General features: G+C 46.5%; 1 protein-coding gene across 5 annotated transcripts in view; it reads left to right on the top strand.

Moving 5' to 3' along the window:
- The window catches only part of LOC147109632 (regulator of microtubule dynamics protein 3-like), a 341290-nt gene that overhangs the window by 30290 nt on the left and 289842 nt on the right, over positions 1–21158 (top strand). For 4 of the 5 annotated variants that reach the window (XM_086003717.1, XM_086003716.1, XM_086003714.1 and 1 more), the window contains exons 3-5: positions 1021–1167; positions 6364–6577; positions 20873–20975. In XM_086003717.1, coding sequence (XP_085859843.1) covers positions 1021–1167; positions 6364–6577; positions 20873–20975 — 464 coding nt within the window. The remainder of the gene's footprint in view (positions 1–1020; positions 1168–6363; positions 6578–20872; positions 20976–21158) is intronic. The other variant, XM_086003718.1, reaches the window with a different exon arrangement.

Raw genomic sequence — 21158 nt, 5'->3', positions numbered from 1 at the left:
AATTGTTTGACTAACTTCCCTGGGCCTAGAAGTTGTATTTAAAAAAGAATATTTGACCCTTGAAATGCTGAAGCTTCATTATAGCAAACTGTGCCCACAAAGTTCCCATTACATTGACATTCAACGGCGTTACCATCGCTGAAATCCCCACCATCAACATCCTGGGGGGTCACCAAAGAGCAGAAACTTAACTGGACCAGCCACATAAATACTGTGGCTATAAGAGTAGGTCCGAGGCTGGGTATTCTGCGGTGAGTGTCTCACCTCCTGTCTCCCCAAAGCCTTTCCACCATCTACAAGGCACAAGTTAGGAGTGTGATGGAATACTCTCCACTTGCCTGGATGAGTGCAGCTCCAACAACACTCAAGAAGCTCGACACCACTCGGGACAAAACAGCCCGCTTGATTGGCACCCCATCCACCACCTTAAACATTCACTCCCTCCACCCTCGGCGTACTGTGGCTGCAGTGTGTACCATCTACAAGATGCACTGCAGCAACTCGCCAAGGCTTCTTTGACAGCACCTCCCAAACCCGTGACCTCTTCCACCTAGACGGACAAGGGCAGCAGGTGCACTGGAACATCACCACTTGAAAGTTTACCTCCAAGTCACACACCATCCTGACTTGGAAATATATTGCCGTTCCTTCATCGTCACTGGGTCAAAATCCTGGAACTCCCTACCTAACAGCACTGTGAGAGTACCTTCACCACACAGACTGCAGCGGTTCAAGAAGGTGGCTCACTGCCACCTTCTCAAGGGCAATTAGGGATGGGCAATAAATGCTGGCCTTGCCAGCGATGCCCACATCCCATAAATTAATTAAAAAATTACAGAATGTTTTTTCCCCCCCTAAAGAGCAACTCAGTCCTCACTAAAAGCTAAGAGCTACCAGTGTCCCAATCTGCTTGATTCACATAGGCAGAGGTTGGCTCCATTTGGACCACACTGTTTCCATTATGTAAGATCTTAATGTGAAAAAATTTGAATGTACTAAGTTATGTTCTGTTTAACAAAGGTCAAGTTTAGAGCAGTGCCAAAAAGCATCAAGAAAGAAGAAACTAGGATTTCACAAGGAAAGAAGTAATTCTGTTGAATCAAACTCCATCTATTTCACAGCCAGCACTGGGACTAAGAGCAGCTGTGAAACGGAGAGCGAAGGAGGGTGAGTAGAGCATTCTGCGCTAATACAGATCTAAAATAGTGCCATATTTTTGCATGTTTTCTCTGCACATATGTGCACCTCAAGGCAAAGGACTGAGAAATGAAAAGTTACCAATAATCGTATTAGGCACTCCTAGGCCATCTACCATGAGTGTAATGGGTTTAGAAAGTGCTGAAATATACTGCCTACACCACGTCCTTAACTTCAACCTCAGATCACCAGAAGGATATTTGTGTTTTCTATTCAGGTTTATGGTCTATGAATTGGATTGTCAAAGTAGTAATTGTGTCCTGTGGAAGGTTTAATCGTACTGAGAGTCATTCAGATTTCAAGAAACATGGTCGTCTAAATTTCGAAACCATTTTTTTGGTTTTACCTCTGCTATTGGCAGGGAAGTGTTGTACTCACTGACATAGAAAGGTGACGATTGTTGTCTTTGGTTCTTTGCTTCCCTACATTAACTCAAGAAGACTGAGAATTGTCACTTACCTTTACAGCAACATTTTGCAATTGATTGAGGAATTCCTATGTCCATAATACATAACAGTACACAGTACAAATCATTTAATATTGCTGCTGGGCACAGCAACAGTGCATTTATGCCATCACAGGGTTAAAAAGTGGAGTAACATGCAACATACAGAAACAATGGTGCCCTGCAGCATGAAGCAAGCAAAAGAAAGTGCACCCTAGGGGGCTTTTCCATCCTTCCTTTGGCATCAGTAGCTGACTCCTATCATCAGTACTTATATTATCCTGTTCACTTATCTATTTGTAGTCCATCCAGTTTTGCAGTTATTATGGTTGTTTTGTTGCTTCGTTTATAGGAAACAGTAAACGAGAGTGAATGGATGAATTTTCCTGTATCTTTCCCCATAGGAAGCTGTTTATGTAGCCCAGCCTTCTATTTTGAATCACTTAATTTTTTATTAGCTTTGGATAACAGTTTGCTTACATGAGGTTGTGAAAGCAGGAAATCTGTATTCAAAACATTGTTTTCAAAAATCAAGAATTGAAAATATCCTCTCTCGCTTTGAAAAACAGGATGAGAATTAATGCCTAGTTGTGTCTTAAATAAGTTTCACACAGTCACTAATGAAGAACATTACAGGATGCTATCAATTAATCTGTTTTCGTGCTCGAACCATTAAACTATAACATTTTCATTTGTTCTTCATAGAGAGAAGCCTAAGAAGGGATTCAAAATGTTTTTTAACATTAGCCAGGGAAAGGTTATTTCCTCTAGTTGGAGTCAGCAGCGAGAGGCCATCGATTTAAAATTGCCAGAGAGAATGAGGTTCGGAGAAATCTCTTTGCACAGAGGGTTGTTGAACATGAATTGCTCTGCCACAGTTGAGGCAGAGAGCACTGCATCTTTTAAGGGAAGAGTAGATAAACCTTCAAGCAGAAGAAGATCCAGGTTATTGAAAGAGATCCGGGCATTGGGAATAGTTTTGGATTGCTCTAGCAAAGAACTGACACAAACACGATGGGTTGGATTATGTTCTGTGCTGTAAACTTTGGTTCTTCATACCCTTGCTAATCATTGAGGTGGCATAATTTAGTGCAGTTGGAAGGTTTTCAGAATTCCAGTTTTATTAGGAGCTCGGTGCATGTCACCATATATTCTCTCTTTTTCACACATTATGTAATATATCATTGATGTCGGTTCTTTTATTGGTGTACATCTCATTGACACTAGTTTCACAAGCATAAGAAAGAGAGTAGGTATTTTGCCTTGGGTTGGCTGGTGGAGTGTCGCAAGGATCAGTGCTCGGGCCTCCGCTATTTACAATCTATATCAGTGACTTAGATGAGGGGACTGAGTGTAATGTATCCAAGTTTGTTGTTGATATAATTTGTGTGCATAGTAGTTGGCTACTGGTAATGTTCTGCTTTTTTTGCCAGATATTTTGAATTTGTAAAGTCCTGATTAAAGGTTTTTTGCTATCATAAGTATTACTTCTGGTTTCTCCCATTAAGCATAACACTTTACAACATGAATTCTGCCAAAGGATCTGAGGCTGATAGAAAAAGTATTGGTTTGAAAGTTTGAGAGAAATCTTGAAATCCAAGGTGATAATTAAAGTTGCATCTGACAAGCCTCTGTTTGAAGCACTCTGTCTTTAGCACACCTTATTTCTGGCACGATTGGTTTTGATCTTCCAGAGTTCCATGTGGATTGGAAGGTAGCAAATGTAACCCTGCTGTTCAATAAATTGTGTTTGACAAAGCTATTAGGAGTTTTTTGAGGATGTAACTGACAGGATAGATAAGGGAGAACCAGTGGAGGTAGTATATTTGGATTTTCAGAAGCCATTCGATAAGGTGCCACACAAGAGGTTGTTACGTAAGATTAGGGCTCATGGGATTGGGGGTAATAGAAGGTTTGAGAATTGGTTAACAGACAGAAAACAGAGAGTAGGAATAAACGGGTCATTTTTGGGTTGGCCGGTTATAACTAGTGGAGTGCCGCAAGGATCAGTACTTGGGCCTCAGCTTTTTACAGTCTATATAAACGACTTAGATCCGCGAGTGCAATATATCCAAGTTTTCTGACGGTACAAAGCTAGGTGAGAAAGTAAGCTGTGAGGAGGACACAATGGCTGCAAAAGGATATAGACTGGTTAAGTGATTTGGCAAGAAGATGGCAGATGGAGTATAATGTGGCGAAATGTGAAATTATCCACTTTGGTAGGAAGAATAGAAAAGCAGAATATTTTTAAAAGATGAGAGACTAGTTAATGTTGGTATTCAAAAGAGATTTGGTTGTTCTTGTACACTAGTCACAGAAAGCTAGCATGCAGGTACAGCAAGCAATTAGGAAGGCAAATGGTATGTTGGCCTTGGTTGGAGTATAAGAGTAAGGAAGTCTTGCTACAATTATATAGGGCTTTGGTGAGACCACATCTGGAGTACTGTGCACAGTTTTGATCTCCTTACCTAAGGATAAATATACTTGCCTTAGACAGGGTGCAATGAAGGTTCACTAGGTTGATTCCTGGGATGAGAGGACTGTCCTATGAGGAGAGATCGAGTAGAATGGGCCTATATTCTCTGGAGTTTAGAAGAATGAGAGGTGATCTCGTTGAAAAGTGTAAAATTCTTAGAGGGCTTTACAGGGTAAATGCTGAGAGGCTGCTTCCCCTGGGTGGAGAGTCTAGAACTAGGGGTCATAGTCTCAGGATAAGGGGTCGGCCATTTAGGACTGAGATGAGGAGAAATTTCTTCACTGGGTTGTGAATCTTTGGAATTCTCTACCCCAGAGAGTTGTGGATACTCAGTCATTGAGTATATTCAAGACTGAGATCGATAGATTCTTGGGCACTATAGGAATCTAGGGGTATAGGGATAGGGTGGGAAAGTGGTGTTGATGTAGAAGATCAGACATAATCTTACTGAGTGGCGGAGCTCGAGGGGCCATATGGCCTACTTCTGCCCCTATTTCTTATGTTCTCATTGCTTCAAGGCAAAGTCACCTAAGCTTCAAAGAACCAAATGTATTCTAACCATTGCTTAAATAATCACTACACTTCAGAAGTAATTCATTGTGTGAAGTGCTTTGAGATATTTTAAGACATCATACAGCACCACATAAATGCAATTATTTCAAGTATTTATTTTCATTGCTTAACACCTTCATTTTGAGTTTAGATTTGAAGCATTCCTTCAATAAATAAAGTAGGAAGCAAAATATGTTGAAGAGAATACTATTCTTATTCTAGACAGCTTTCCACATTGACCAAGTTCGAAAGCAAATTGTGGCCATGCAAATGGTTATTACCCCCACAAAATACAAAGAAACTGCTGCAGGGGTTATCAACAATTATATCATGGAAACACCTCGTTTTGAGCATGAAGCATTTGTGCAGTTGACAATAGATGTATCAGAATTATTGGCAACTGATAACCGTTCCCTCACCTCACCACCAGCCAATTCCCTGAAAGTTAATCACTTTGCGCCAGCATGAATTAGGGTCAGTAGCTAATGCATTTCTGATTCTGAGAAAACCTAGCATGATTGCCTCCTTTGTGCTGGTGAGAGGAGAAGGGATGGATTAATTTATTTTCCAGTGGCATTTTTTTAAGGAGGTGTAATATTAAGAAGGTATTTCCTTTTCCAGGCTGAGAGATGAGTCTTTTACTCATTATTTTACCATTTCTGAAAATTCAGTGGATCCAATTTATTGTGAGCCTAAATAAATTCTTTAATAACTGAATATTCAAAAGAATGATTGCTGATCATTATTAAAGGAATATATATGATCTGTTTCCATTGGTTAAATGAAGGATATCTATTACCAGGGAGAATTCACTTTTCTCTGGGCTTGCCTTTGTGCCCGATCTTGACTGAGTGCCAGTTTATGGTGGCAGTGCCTTCAGTGTTTGCATTTCTGCTAGGGTGTAGTCAGGATGGTCAGTAGTGTTCTCTTGCGTTATCACTTACTAGAAAGGGATAAACGTTTAATGCTTGCACTTATAACATCTGACAGCTGGGTAAACTGCAAAGAAAAGCAGAGAGACACTTGGAGAGACTGGGTTGCCCCAGTCTATCAGGAAATGTACACATGTATGCCTGCTGATGTCTTTGATTTTCAAGGTTTTGATGTCTGTCTCTATCTGGGTTACTTTGTTGATGTAAGGTAAGTTCTAATGAGCCTGAATAAGTAATCATCCATAGGAAAATGGTGTAAAACAGCAGTTGATGGTGTAATGACAAGAGTGACTTTGTCAATAGGGTTTAGTTCAAGGTTGACCATTTGGTGTCTTGTGCACATGTTTTTTATGTTGCTGAGGTGTGACTCTTTGCATCTACCCATGGATTCAGTCATGCTATGAGAGATGCAGCATAATATTGGAGTGCACAGTATTGCTTCCATTCTGGCTTAGCTTCAGGTCTATTGTTCACTTGTGAATTTACTTCTGGCTGTCTGTTAAATCCCATATAAATCTCCTAACTTTCGAGTTACAAACTTTGAACACTATCACTAGTCAAAATTGCTTAACGCTTCCCAACTTTCTTGCCCAACCAATATTTATAGCAACGTGTTTTGAAGTTCTAACATGTTGTTCTGCCATGCAAGCTTTTTTTTTTTAAGGCTGGGGTGGGGTGGCATCTTAAGCAGCAGTCATGGCACTAGCAAAGTGAACATTGTGGCATTGTTAGTTTCTGTAATTCATCTTCACTCTCTCCAGATACACTACAGCTAATGCAGAGTCAGATTATGACCGTGATGAAGCAGCAGATCGAAATGAACCAGATGTCCAAAATGAAGCAGTTGACCCGTGCCTGTCATCTGAAAAGGTGGATGAACTCCCTTGTCTTTTACGTATAGTAGACAAGTTGCATGACGGCACAGATGAAGACAAAGTAAAAGGATTTAAGCTGCTGTTGAAGAACAAATCCAATGTAAGTTTTTTTAAACTATCTTCACATGCTCTTTTTCAGGTTTCCCACTGCTCAATCCCATCTTCTCCTCACTTGACCAGAAAGATGAAGCATTCTGGTCTGTAGGCTTCCCTGACCATCATTAATGTCTCACATGGACTGGTATTGACACTTTTTTTATTCTCATAGTTGAACCTCCCCAACTGGGCAGTTAACCAAATGCTGTTACAATACAAGTCTGTAAATCAAACTCCTGTCATCAGCAGCTATGGCTCTATACATTTCCAGAATGAAACTGTTAATTTTACAATATGTTAGCACCAGACTTTCAAAATTCCTGTGTGTGCCTTTGCCAAGATTCACAGCTCATGGACACCAAAAGTATATGTTTTTTTCCCTTCCCTCCTCTTCTTCTAAATGCAGTGAATCTTTCTGGAGAGTGGTCCTGTGTGATCTAGCCGCTCCCCAAGTGGCCATTCTTCATGTCTGTGCCTAGACATCAAGTGTTGACATCACAACTGAACAATGCTTTGTTCAATCCTCTCCTCATCCATTGTCCAGACACACACATTTTAGCAGAAGCTACTGGATAATGATCAGGATTGAGAACCTGGCTGTTTTCTATCCCTTGACCCTCACTAGAGGCACTGAGTCCAATTATAGTATCTCGATTGTTGCTATGGTAAAAATATGCTAGTAAATCCAGACAGATTGTTTTTGTGCATTTTGTAGGTGCTGGTCCGAGAGTGACAAAATATTGAGTAGGTGTTGTCCTGTTAATGCGAGCAACACAGTATTGAACTTTTATTCGAACAAGACCACCCAGGTTGTAACCAGTTTTGGATTTCACCATCATTGGGTGAACTGCTCCAGCCTTTAGCTGGGTTTCTTGAGGCTGCAGTTTGTGGTATTGGGAGCCGTTATCTCAAGAAAACTGTTGATACCAGTCTCAGAGATGGTCTGACACAGAAGCATGTGCAGTATCCATGGAGAAATATGCTCTTTGAGCTGTCCTGACTGATAAAGCATTGCAGTGCGGGGCAACAGTGATTTAAGGCACATTGGGAGTGAGAGAAGAAGATGGGGGGTTGGGGGGGGAGGTAAGGGTGTGGAAAGTACTTGAAAATTTTTCATAAACTCATGATATCTCTGTTTCCAAAGGAGGCTATACATGGAATCCTTGATTAGGTAGTTGCCACATGTGTTATGCAAGCCATATAAAATGTATTTGCTTTTCTCCCTTTTCCATCTCCTCCCCTGAAGGTGTTGACTTATGTTGGCGTACAATTCAGTGGATGGCAGCAGCCCTCCAGTATCTTGTCCAAGTTGCCATTCCTTAGAGATGGAGTGCTATTCAGTTATGAGGGACATCTCAATCTTGTCCTACCCCACCTCTTCCATCTACTTGCAACTTTGTAGTTGGAATCATTGGATAGTGATAAGGACTTGGACCCCAGCTATTTTTTGTCTAGCCCAGGAGCCCTGTTGCTAATTATGGCACCTAAACTGCTACTCCTGCTACGATCAACTAACTCAGCACACAGTCTTTTTGGCTCAGTTCCACACTTTGCAATGAACTTACTAACCGAGCCATTGGGGAGCTTTTTTAAAAAAGCCTTTTTATTTTTGTTCATTCTTTGCTGAAGACTCTCCATGCCATGCACTTCCCTGGCCAAGAGAATGAGTGGGAGATCTGTTCCAGATTTCTGTGATCAGCATGTTTGACTTGTTGGTAAGTGCCTGGCTTCCATTGAATGCCTTCCACGATGTCATGACTTGGATCAGCAATTTACAATATCGAGAGTTGTGGGCAACAGCTTACATCCTGACACTTTGGTGGCAAAAACAGGTAGGCAGATTATTATCTGAATGGCAATAGATTGGGAGAAGGAGAAGTGCAACGAGACCTGGGTGTCCTTGTGCACCAATCGCTGAAGGTAAGCATGCAGGTGCAGCAGGCGGTTAAGAAGGCAAATGGTATGTTGGCCTTCATAGCGAGAGGGTTTGAGTACAGGAACAAGGATGTCTTGCTGCAGTTGTACAGGGCCTTGGTGAGACCACATCTTGAGTATTGCGTGCAGTTTTGATCGCCTTATCTGAGGAAGGATGTTCTTGCCATGGAAGGAGTTCAGCGAAGATTCACCAGGCTGATGCCTGGGATGGCAGGAATGACGTATGAGGAGAGATTGGGACGATTGGGCTTGTACTCACTGGAGTTTAGAAGAATGAGAGGGGACCTCATTGAAACTTATAAAATCCTGACAGGATTGGACAGACTAGATGCAGGAAGGATGTTCCCAATGGTCGGGGAGTCCAGAACAAGGGGTCACAGTCTAAGGATAAGGAGTAGGCCATTTAGGACAGAAATGAGGAGGAATTTCTTCACCCAGAGAGTGGTGAACCTGTGGAATTCTCTACCACAGAAGGCAGTAGAAGCCAATTCATTAAATATATTCAAGAAGGAGTTGGATATATTTCTTAAGGCTAAAGGGATCCAGGGGTATGGGGAGAAAGCAGGGACCGGGTACTGAAATTGGATGATCAGCCATGATCGCAGTGAATGGCGGAGCAGGCTCGAAGGGCCAAATGGCCTTCTCCTGCTCCTATCTTCTATGTTTCTATGTTTCTGGTGTACACTGTTAATCTTGCAATGCACTGCATGCATTTATCTTGTGTATATACTGTAATTTTCTTGTCTGATGCTCTGAAGGAATAGAACCTGTAATGTTCAAGTTCACTGTTGCCATATGTCTATAGGTTCCACAATATAATCATTTTCATTGCCTTTGAATTATGCAGTGCTACCTCTACTGAGTTGAACATGCCCATTGCATTACTGAAAAATGTTAAAAATGAACCTAAGCTTCCAGTCACTTGTCACTTTAATTCTCCATCCCCCTCCCACTCTGACCTCTTTCCACGACCTCCTACACTGTTCCAATGAAGCTCAACAGGAGGAACAGCACCTCTTTTGATCAGACACTTCACAACCTTCCGGCTGCAACATAGTGTTCAGCAATTTCAGATCATAACCACTGCTCCCATTTCTCAGACAGCAGTTCTGCTGTTTGTTAGATCCGTGGTTCAGTGGATAAAGAATTACACGGATGCTGTACATAAACAAACAACAGGTCTTTACTGGAGGAGGGTCATCTCTAGACTGGAGTACAGAGGCATGCGCACAGCTTATATACCGGTGTGGTTACTGCCGGTACTACAGTATACAGGAGCTGCAAAAAGTAGTTCTGACTTAAAGCACATACACTACAATTCCTCCCTTTTTAGATTAATAATACCCCCTTAATATTCAAATAACAATTACATTTTTACATGTACATTCAATAACAAAAAGTCCATTTATAGATTCAGTCTTTGGGGCGACTTCCTGACCCTTTCGGGATAGCGCCTTTCCGGAGGTTCTTGTTCTTGGTGCAGAGGCGATTCTGACCCCTTTTCATCGGGTAGTTCATCGGGTTCCACTGCTACTGGGTCTGAAGTAGATGCTACCGGTATGTCGGGTTCATCCCCAGGTACTCGAGACATGGGGTTGACGCCTTCCTGTGACACTAAGATCTGATCGACGTGGCGTCTCACAATGTTCTCCCCGACATCCACTGTGTACATTAATGGCCCCTGCCTTGTACATATCGTTCCGGGTTGCCACTTCTCTGTTCGACAGTCACGGGCCAAGACTGGTTGCCCTACATTGAAGCTCCTTGTCGGCTTCTCGTTGATGTGCTGGAATTGTTTGTCCTCAACATTTCTTCGCACATTTGGTCTGAGCAAGTCCAGACGAGATCTCAACCTTCGGTTAAAGAACATCATGGCTGGGGTCTGGTTGGTAACTGCATGTGTCGCGTTTCGGTAGGCTAATAAGAAATTGTCCATCTTATGCTGTAGTGGAATTTCCTCGTCGCACATGGCCTTTATCGCCTTCTTAAAGGTTTGTACGAACCTCTCAGCCAATCCATTGGTGGCTGGATGATACGGGGCGGATGTGTAATGCCTTACCCCATTCCTTTTCATGAATTTTTGGAACTCGTCGGACACAAACTGTGGTCCATTATCAGAGCAGATCTGCTCTGACAAACCGTTTCTGGCAAATATGGTCCGTAGGACTGCAATTGTTTTCTCTGTAGTGGTTGAAGACGTCTTTATCACCTCAGGCCACTTTGAATGAGCATCCACTGCTATTAAGAACATTGAGTCCATGAATGGACCAGCGAAATCAATGTGCACCCGTTGCCATGGAGAGGAGGGCCACTCCCATGGGTGTAGAGGGGCATGTGGTGGTGCATTTTGGACCTTCTGGCATCCTAAGCAGCTCTTAGTTAGGTCTTTGATTTGTTGATCGATTCCTGGCCACCACACATAAGCCCTAGCAAGGCTTTTCATTTTCACTCCCCCCAGATGACCTTCGTGTAGCTCCTTTAGCACTCTCTCCCTTAACTTGGGTGGAATCACCACTCTGGATCCACACATCACTGTCCCCTGGCATACTGACAGCTGTTCTCTTCTGGATGAGAATGCTGGCAACAGTGAGTCGCCATGTGTTGGCCATCCCCTCACCGTCAATTCATATACCCGTGACAGCGTCGGATCATTGCGGGTCTCCTTCTCTATATCTGCGTTTGTTACTGGCAATCGTTCAATTATCAACGAATAAAATATCTCTATATGGTCCACTGCTGGTGCTTCCTCCACCGTAGGCAGTGGCAGGCGCGATAGCCCATCAGCGTTCCCATGCTGTTTCGTGCCTTTATATTCTATTTCATATTGATTCGCCCCTAGAAACAGGGACCATCTTTGTAACCGCTGTGCAGTCATTACTGGCACACCCTTCTTAGGATTAAAGATGGAGACAAGTGGTTGGTGGTCAGTCAGCAAGGTGAACTTCTGCCCATGCAGATAATGGTTGAATTTTTTTACTCCCCATACTAGGCTGAGGGCCTCCCTTTCAATCTGGGCGTAGTTGCGCTCGGCTGAGGTTAGTGACCGAGACGCAAAGGCCACTGGCCTCTCCAACCCGTCTGGGAATTTGTGCGACAGCACCGCTCCAATGCCGTAGGGTGATGCATCAAATGCCAAACGAATTGGTAGTGCTGGGTTGAAATGGGCCAACACCTCTTTTGATGTGATCAATTCTTTACACTTCTGGAAAGCTCGTCTACGTTCGTCATCCCACTTCCATGGTACCCCTGTTTGCAGTAGGGTGTTCAGCGGGTGTAGTACCGTAGACAAATTTGGTAAGAACCTGTGGTAATAGTTTACCAGCCCGAGGAACGACCTCAGTTGTGACACATTTTCTGGTGCTGGAGCCTTGACTACTGCCTCTATCTTGTCAGGGGACTTATGTAACCCCTCTTCATCGATGACGTGGCCGCAATACGAGATCTGTTTCTGGAAAAACTCGCACTTGTGGCGATTAGCTTGTAGCCCATATTCCTTTAATCTGGCGAGCACCTTCTCCAAGTTAGCGAGGTGATCACCGTCATTTTCGCCCGTGACCAAGATGTCGTCCAAATAACACTGGGTTCCTGGAATCCCTTGCAGGACCTGATCCATCGCCCTTTGCCAGATAGCCGGAGCCGAGGCTAATCCAAACACCAGCCGGTTGTATTGATAGAGACCTTTTATGGGTGTTGATCGTAAGGTAATGTTTTGAAGCTTCTTCTACCTCCATTTGCAAGTATGCCTGGGCTAGATCAATTTTGGTGAAGCGTTTACCACCAGATAGCGAGGCGAAAATATCCTCAATTCGTGGAAGCGGATATTGCACCGTGTGAAGGACTGGGTTCACTGTCACCTTAAAATCCCCACAGATGCGGATCTTCTTTGGTTCCCCAGGCGTATGTGGTAAACCACTGTTTGTATTCCTGTTTGTCCTGTTTGTATTCCACTGTGTACATGCCTGGACATGCCTCGGCTGACTCCTCCCACAGGTCCTAGTATAAAGGTGACTGCTCCCCAGCCCTTAGTATCATGGACCGGTCGACCACGCGAGGCAGACCTCCATTCTGTTGTTAATAAAAGCCTTTAGTTACTCTTCTAACTCTCAGTCTTTTATGAGTAATTGATAGCGCATCAATTTTATTAACAACATTTTTATAATGGAGAAGATCCTCACACCAGCATGCCTGGACTTAGATCATCGGGAGGCGGACTCATCCACCAAGTTTACTCACTGGCTTAAGTGTTTCGAAAAATTCCTGACCGCCTCCGAAGCAATCAAATCGGACGAGGACAAACTGGATGTCCTGACCTCCAAAGTGAACCACCGAGTGTACTCGGTCATCCAAGACGCGACCTCGTACGCGGATGCTATCAAGCTCCTCAAGGACCAGTACACGCGCCCAGTGAACGAAGTGTACGCCAGGCACCTCCTGGGGAGTCGTAAACAACAACCTGGGGAATCGACCGTGGAATACCTTCAGGCACTGTCTGTGCTTGGCCGGGCCTGTGGTTGTAAGGATGTAAAGGCCGCCGTGTACACAGAGGAACTTATCCGGGACGCTTTTGTAGCGGGCCACAGATCCAATTACACACGACAGCGACTGTTGGAGCAGAGTAACCTCGACCTCAACAAGGCCTCTGAACTCGCACTATCGTTGGATGCAGCCTACCAGGGCATGGATGCCTACTCCTCTGCACCGTGGACGCCGCGGGGAATGACAGCCTGGGACACGGTAGGACCGCCTCATAGCGCCGTGCCACCCCAGCCACACCCCAACAACGGCCCAACTACCGCAGCAGTGTCCCAAGGCCAGACAGCAGTGCCCCAAGGCCAGAAATGCTACTTCTGTGGCCAGGCAAAACACCCCAGAGCGCGCTGCCCGGCGAAAAACGCGATCTGCTCGGGCTGCGGGAAGAAGGGACACTACGCTAGCGTCTGCAGGGCCAAAGCCACCCCGAACCCCAGCAGCGCCGCGTGTGGGCCATGCGGGCCGCCATCTTGGACCTCCCCGGCCATGTGCGAATCACCGGTACAGCAGCCATTTTGGACGCCTCCAGCCACATGGGGATCATGGACGCCGCCATCTTGGACGACAGCCGGGACGCAGCAGGCCCCCGACACCGCCTCATCTGATACCCGCAGCGACACACCGACCCCTACGCTGGCATCCGTTACACTGGACCAAGCGAGACCGCACCAACTGGCCAGTTCCACAATGGACATTAAGGTAAATGGTCACGATACAATCTGCCTTTTTGACTCTGGGAGCACGGAGAGCTTCATCCACCCCGACACGGTGCGGCGTTGCTCTCTCCCAGTCCTGCCTGCGCAACAGCGGATTTCTATGGCCTCCGAGTCCCAGTCGGCGGACATCGGCGGCTACTGCGTGGTGACACTCGTAGTAGACGGGACCGTGTACGATCATTTTAAACTTCTGGTCCTGCCTGACCTCTGCGCTGCCGTCCTGCTGGGGTTAGATTTTCAGTGCCACCTTAAAAGTGTTACGATGGCGTACGGTGGACCCCTACCCCCACTCACAGTCCGCAGCCAGCAGCTTCCAAACTGCCCGCCGCGCACCAGGTGCAACCTCTCCACACTCAGAGTCACCCCCCCCCCCAACTGTTTGCTAACCTCACCCCCGACTGTAAGCCCATCGCCACAAAGAGCAGGCGATACAGTGCCGGGGACAGGGTTTTCATTAAAACCGAAGTGGAGCGGCTCCTGAAAGAAGGGATTATTGAGGGCAGCACCGGCCCCTGGCGAGCCCAGGTTGTGGTCGTTAAGACCGGCGAGAAGCAGCGCCTGGTCATCGACTACAGCCAGACAATAAATCGCTACACCCTGCTGGACGCCTACCCACTCCCCCGTATAGCTGATATGGTCAACCAGATCGCGCAGTACCGCGTCTTCTCGACCATTGACCTGAAACCAGCGTACCACCAGCTCCCCATCCGCCCTGAGGACCGCCAGTACACTGCCTTTGAGGCAAACGGCCGCCTCTATCACTTCCTTAGGGTTCCCTTTGGCGTCACCAACGGGGTCTCCGTCTTCCAAAGGGAGATGGACCGGATGGTAGATCAAAATGCGTTGCAGGCCACTTTCCCATATCTGGACAATGTGACCATCTGCGGCCGTGACTTGCAGGACCATGACGCAAACCTCGAAAAATTCCTCCGCACCGCCCAACTCCTAAACCTGACATATAACAAGGAGAAGTGCATATTCCGCACAAACCGCCTCGCCATCCTTGGCTGTGTTGTGGAACACGGAGTCATCGGCCCCGACCCCGACCGGATGCGTCCCCTTATGGAACTTCCACTGCCCCACTGCCTCAAGGCCCTGAAGAGGTGCCTAGGGTTTTTCTCCTATTATGCCCAGTGGGTCCCCTACTATGCGGACAAGGCCCGTCCGCTGATCAAGTCCACCTCTTTTCCCTTGACGGCAGAGGCCCGCTTAGCCTTCCACCGTATCAAGGAGGACATTGCCAAAGCCACCATGCACGCAGTGGACGAATCCATCCCCTTCCAGGTGGAAAGCGACGCGTCTGACTTTGCCCTGGCCGCTACCCTCAATCAGGCGGGGAGACCCGTGGCCTTCTTTTCACGAACCCTCCAAGGCCCGGAGACCAGACACTCCGCTGTTGAGAAGGAGGCCCAGGCGATTGTGGAGGCTGTGCGTCATTGGAGGCACTACCTGGCCGGAAAACGATTTACCCTGCTCACTGACCAGCGTTCAGTTGCTTTTATGTTTAACAACAAGCAGAGAGGCAAAATCAAAAATGACAAGATCTTGAGGTGGAGAATCGAACTTTCCACCTACAACTACGAGATCTTGTACCGGCCCGGGAAGCTAAATGAACCCCCGGATGCGCTATCGCGTGGCACCTGCGCCAGCGCGCAGATCGATAGACTGCGGGCCCTCCACAATGACCTCTGCCACCCGGGGGTCACCAGGTTCTTCCACTTCATCAAGGCCCGCAACCTGCCTTACTCTATTGAGGAGGTCAGGACCATGACCAGGAACTGCCAAGTCTGCGCTGAGTGCAAACCGCACTTTTATAGACCAGACAGGGCCCACCTGATAAAAGCCACTCGCCCCTTCGAGCGCCTGAGCGTTGATTTTAAAGGGCCTCTCCCCTCCTCCGACCGCAATGTGTACTTCCTCAATATTATTGATGAGTACTCCCGTTTCCCGTTCGCCTTCCCCTGCCCGGACATGACCAGTGCCACGGTCATTAAATGTCTGAACAACCTCTTCACCCTGTTCGGCTTCCCCAGCTATATCCATAGCGACCGGGGCTCATCGTTTATGAGCGACGAACTCCGTCAGTACCTGCTAACTAGGGGTATTGCCACAAGCAGGACCACCAGTTACAACCCCCGGGGGAACGGACAGGTGGAAAGAGAAAATGCGACAGTTTGGAAGGCCGTCCTGCTAGCCTTAAAGTCTAGGGGCCTTCCAACCTCCCGCTGGCAGGATGTGCTCCCCGATGCGCTCCACTCTATTCGGTCACTGCTCTGCACTGCCACTAACGCCACCCCTCATGAGAAAATGTTTGTCTTCCCAAGGAAGTCCACATCGGGGACATCGCTACCGCCATGGCTGACGTCCCCAGGGCCGGTCCTACTGAGAAGACACGTGAGGACCCATAAAACGGACCCCCTGGTCGAGAGGGTCGACCTCCTCCACGCCAACCCCCAGTATGCTTACATCGCATACCCGGACGGGCGGGAGGACACAGTCTCCATAAGAGACCTTGCACCCTCGGGGGCCGCAGTAACCCACTACCCACTACCACCCCCCCCCCCCCACGATCCGATATCCAGCCCCAGCAGACGGCAGGCCTGGGCCCCGCGACCCGCTCGACATCTACGAGGACGACACGCCTGTGCCACAGCCTACGCTGGACTCGACGCCGGAAACTTCACTACCCCTGCCGTCGCCACGCAGATCACAGGGGCAGACAAGACCTCCGGAGAGACTCCAATACACTAACTTTTAATACACTTCACCCCGCCGGACTCAATTTTAAACAAGGGGTGAATGTGGTAAACCACTGTTTGTATTCCTGTTTGTCCTGTTTGTATTCCACTGTGTACATGCCTGGACATGCCTCGGCTGACTCCTCCCACAGGTCCTAGTATAAAGGTGACTGCTCCCCAGCCCTTAGTATCATGGACCGGTCGACCACGCGAGGCAGACCTCCATTCTGTTGTTAATAAAAGCCTTTAGTTACTCTTCTAACTCTCAGTCTTTTATGAGTAATTGATAGCGCATCAGCGTATTACTCAACGACCTCTTCATTACAGGGACGATGGGTGTAGCCCACTCGCTCCAGTCCACTTTGGACAGTACTCCTGAACGTTCCAACCCATCCAGCTCTGCTTCAACCGCTGGTCTGATCACATAAGGCACTGGTCTGGCCTTCAGAAACTTTGGGCTTGCATTATCCTCTATTTTAATTGTTGCTGTTATTCGTTTTAGTGTTCCTAGTCCCTCCTGGAACACTTCTTTTGCGTCAGTTAGCATTTTTGACAGTCGTCCAGGTGTGACGTCGTCATCCTTTTTGGCCTCCACCTTCAGTGCCTGTATGGAATGCCAATCTAAATGTATCTTTTGGATCCACTCACGTCCTAGCAGTGGTGGTCCTCCATTTGGCAATACATATATATCCATTTTAGGTATTTCCTGACCTTTATATGTCACTTTCACCCTTATTTTTCCTTTGGGGTAGACTTTTTGCCCTGTATACGTCTTCAAGACAATCTCTGTAGCTTTCAAGGGTATGTGTGAAAATAGCCGCTTGTAGTCTCTTTGATTTATGACTGTTAGAGCTGACCCTGTGTCCAATTCCATTTCCACTTGGACTCCGTCTATCTTGAGTGTAACCCAGATAGTCTGGTGACCCTCTATTTCGGTTACATTATGTAGTTTCAGACAACCCAGCTCCTTGCTTCCGGAGTCTGTGTCACTTTTCTGTTCGTCTGAACCACTGTCCATCACCTGGTGTACCTTTTTGTACTTCTCCTGTGGAGATTTCTTACTGTTGGTTTTCTTCCCAGACCTGCAGACTCTTGCTATGTGTCCTGCTTTCCCACACTGTCTGCACACTTGGTCCTTGAACCAACAACCTTTCTGGTCATGTGTTGTTCTGCCGCAGCGATAGCACTTCCCTGTTCCATAGGTCATTTCGTTGGTGCCGTATTCTTGCGGTCTCCATTGTATCTCTGCAGCGCCCCTTGCGGCTGCTTCGTGTGATACTGCCATATTGAAAGCTTTGTCCAGCGTAAGGTCCTTTTCTGATAGAAGCCGTTTCTGGGTTCCTTCACTTTGTAGCCCACACACAAACTTGTCCCTTAACGTGTCTGCTAGTCCCGCTCCAAACTGGCAGTATTTCGATAGCTTGCGCAGTTCCGTTAGGTACTCAGCATTGCTTTCGTCTTTGTGTTGGTTCCTTTTATGGAACTTAAATCGTTCTGCTATCAGCAGCGGTGTGGGGCTTAAGTGGTCCTGCAGGATTTCTACTATGCTTCCAAAATCCTTGTTTACCGGCTTCTCTGGGTTTATTAGATTTCGCAGTAACCCATAAGTTTTTGCACCCATGGAATTTAACAGAACCAGTGCTTTATTAGCATCTGGCACTTCATTCGCCCTGCAGTACACCTCAATACGTTCCACATATGTCGCCCAATCTTCGACTTCATTGTCGAACGTAGAGATACTGCCACTCTTCGGCATCCTTGGTTGTGCGTTAACTATCCCCAATGGCGCCTCCCGCGCTTCCCCTTCTTCTCCTCTGGCACAAAATGGCGTCTCCCGCGCTTTCCTTCCTTCCCGCGCTCGCCCGTCTTCTCCGCTGCGGCTTCGCAAAATGGCGTCTCCCGCGCTCTTCCTTCTTCTCAATGGCGCCTCCCGCACTCTCTCTGCTTCTCCGCGGCTCAATGGCGCCTCCCGCGCTCTCCCTGCTTCTCCGCGGCTCAATGGCGTCTCCCCTTGCTTCGCCCCGCTGACCCTGATCAGCCCGTGATCCCTGGCTGTGCTCTGCACGTTCTTTTGATATTTGTCGACGCCGCTCAGTCTAGAACCCGGCTGTTTCTTGCCCTCTCTCTCTCCGGTTTGCAGTATTTTTCCTCGACGCCGCTCGGTGATCAATCCCCGGCTGCGCCCTGCTCTCTTCACCCTTTTTCTTACCCCGTCGACGCTGCCCGGCTCTCTCTCTCTCTGCCGTCGGTCGGCTCCAGCCGCCGCTGCTCGGGAAGGGTCTGCTCAGGACCTGTCGTCGGTTTCTTACTGCTCGTTGTGGCTGGGGAACCAAGCCCGGCTCTCCACAGCCTCCCCAGCGAAGTTGGATCTCTGCCTGACTGCTGGGCGGTTGCTCGCGGTCGATGCCTGTGTTCCTGGACTCGACTATTTTTTTTTTTCTTTGTTTAATGTTGCAGGTAGATTCGCATCAACACTCGTCGCCACTGTTAGATCCGTGGTTCAGTGGATAAAGAATTACACGGATGCTGTACATAAACAAACAACAGGTCTTTACTGGAGGAGGGTCATCTCTAGACTGGAGTACAGAGGCATGCGCACAGCTTATATACCGGTGTGGTTACTGCCGGCACTACAGTATACAGGAGCTGTAAAAAGTAGTTCTGACTTAAAGCACATACACTACACTGTTGCCATTTGCATCTCCTCTGGACCCATCTTTGTTTCTTTACTTGTCCCATTGCCACCCCCCTTTTGCCTTGCACCATCATCCATTTTGCCATTTAATCACTCCTGTCTTCCACCCTGTCACAGACCTTCCCTTTGTTTGCTGCCCCTCCCCTCCCACCCCCTTTTCCCTGGTTTCTGTACTTGCTTAAAAACCGTTGGTCTTTAACACTTTCCAGTTCTGATGAAAGATCATCGACCTGAAGCATTAACTCTTTCACTTTCCACAGATGCTGCCTGACCTGCTGAGTGTTTTCCAGTATTTTCTGTTTCTATTTCAGATTTCCCTCATCCACAGTATTTGCTTTTGATAAAAAAAATATAAACTCTCCACTACTTACAAAGAATAACCAATAGAAGACCGAGTTTGGCAGGAGGCAGCAATTCCGTTCCTGGTTTCTTCTGGCATTCACACTCTTGTTGCACAGCCACATGATTGAATTTGTAATTCACTGCCAGCAATCTGTTATCCAGCATCGAATGAAATTAGGAAGTATTAAAACAGTGGTATTTTGTTCTATAAACCATATGGTATAATGCATTGAGGAGGGGAAGTAAGCTGAGAGTATCCTTCAAATAAACTAATTATTTTACTCTACAAAAAAAAACTTGCTTCCTCCATGATTCTGACTCCCAACACTTTCATAATTCATTACTGTCAAACGTACCTTTTCTATTTTGTCAATTAAGTAACACCTCGATTTAAAAATTCTCATCCTTGTTTTCAAATCCCTCCATGGCCTCACCCCGCCTTATCTCTGTAATCTCCTCTAGCCCTATAATTCCCCCTAGACCTCGGCCCTCCACCTATTCTGGACTTTTGAACATCCCCGATTTTAACTGCTCCGCCATTGGTGGTCGTGCCTTCAGCTGCCTATGTCCCTCCCTAAATCTCTCCGTCTCTCTACTTCTCTTTCCTCCTTTAAGACTCTCCTTAAAGCCTACCTCTTCGACCAAGCTTTTGGTCAACTGCCCTAACATCTCCTTATATGGCTCATTGTCAATTTTTTTTTTAATGTGTAGCGCCTTGGGATGTACGTTAAAGGCGCTATATAAATATATAAGTTGTTGTTGGTTCAACTCCTGTTTCAGGTTGGTCTATTGACTTCTTTCAATCAAGCACCTCCTTTCCCATGGTGCTGTGTTGAACATTAGGAACTTGCTGGCTGGTGAAGCCTAATTCTATTAATGCCTGTCAGCCCACGGAACAGTCTTCAGGTCATTGGCCAGTAATCTTATTCTTTGGAGCAGAAATGTTGGTGCCATTCTTTAACAGTTAATTTAATTAATTTTAATCGCTTCACCATTGGCGGCTGTGCTTTCAGCTGCCTCCACTATAAGCTCTGGAATTCCCTAAACTTCTCCGCCTCTCTCTACCTCTCTTTCCTCCTTTAAGATGCTCCTTAAAACCTACCTCTTTGACCAAGCTTTTGGTCATCTATCCTGATATCTCCTTCTGTAGCTCGGTGTCAAAAATAATTTTTTTGATATTGCTCTTGTTAAGCACCTTGGGACATTTTGCTACATTAAATGCACCCTATAAATGTAAGTTGTTGTTAATTGCATGAAAAGCTTGGTTAAGAAGGAGATTTTGAAAGTATCTGTTTATGCAATACAGTGCACAAGTTTATTGTGTATCCTTTGTTTCTTTGCAGTATCGTTTGAGGCCTGACTTCTGCTGGCGACTAGCTCGAGCGTACTGTGACATGCTGGAGCTGGCTAAAGATGAAAGTGAGAAGAAGTCCTATTTAGACTTGGGTAAGCTAATTCTTTGATGCTGTAACTTGTGCATTAGAAGGGATTCCATATAGCTTTCCCCAATAACTCAGCTGGTTAAGATAGTGAGCTAGAGGAGTTAACCAGTGGATGACCTGTGGAACCCAGCAAGAAGTCAACATCTTCAGGGTAGAACCAGTGCGGCAGACAAAATTGGTAGGGATG

Source organism: Somniosus microcephalus, chromosome 12 (genome assembly GCF_052327205.1).
Source record: "Somniosus microcephalus isolate GS21.2 chromosome 12, FLI_Smic_1.0, whole genome shotgun sequence".
Classification (NCBI taxonomy): domain Eukaryota; kingdom Metazoa; phylum Chordata; class Chondrichthyes; order Squaliformes; family Somniosidae; genus Somniosus; species Somniosus microcephalus.
This window is presented reverse-complemented; position numbering and strand designations above follow the sequence as displayed.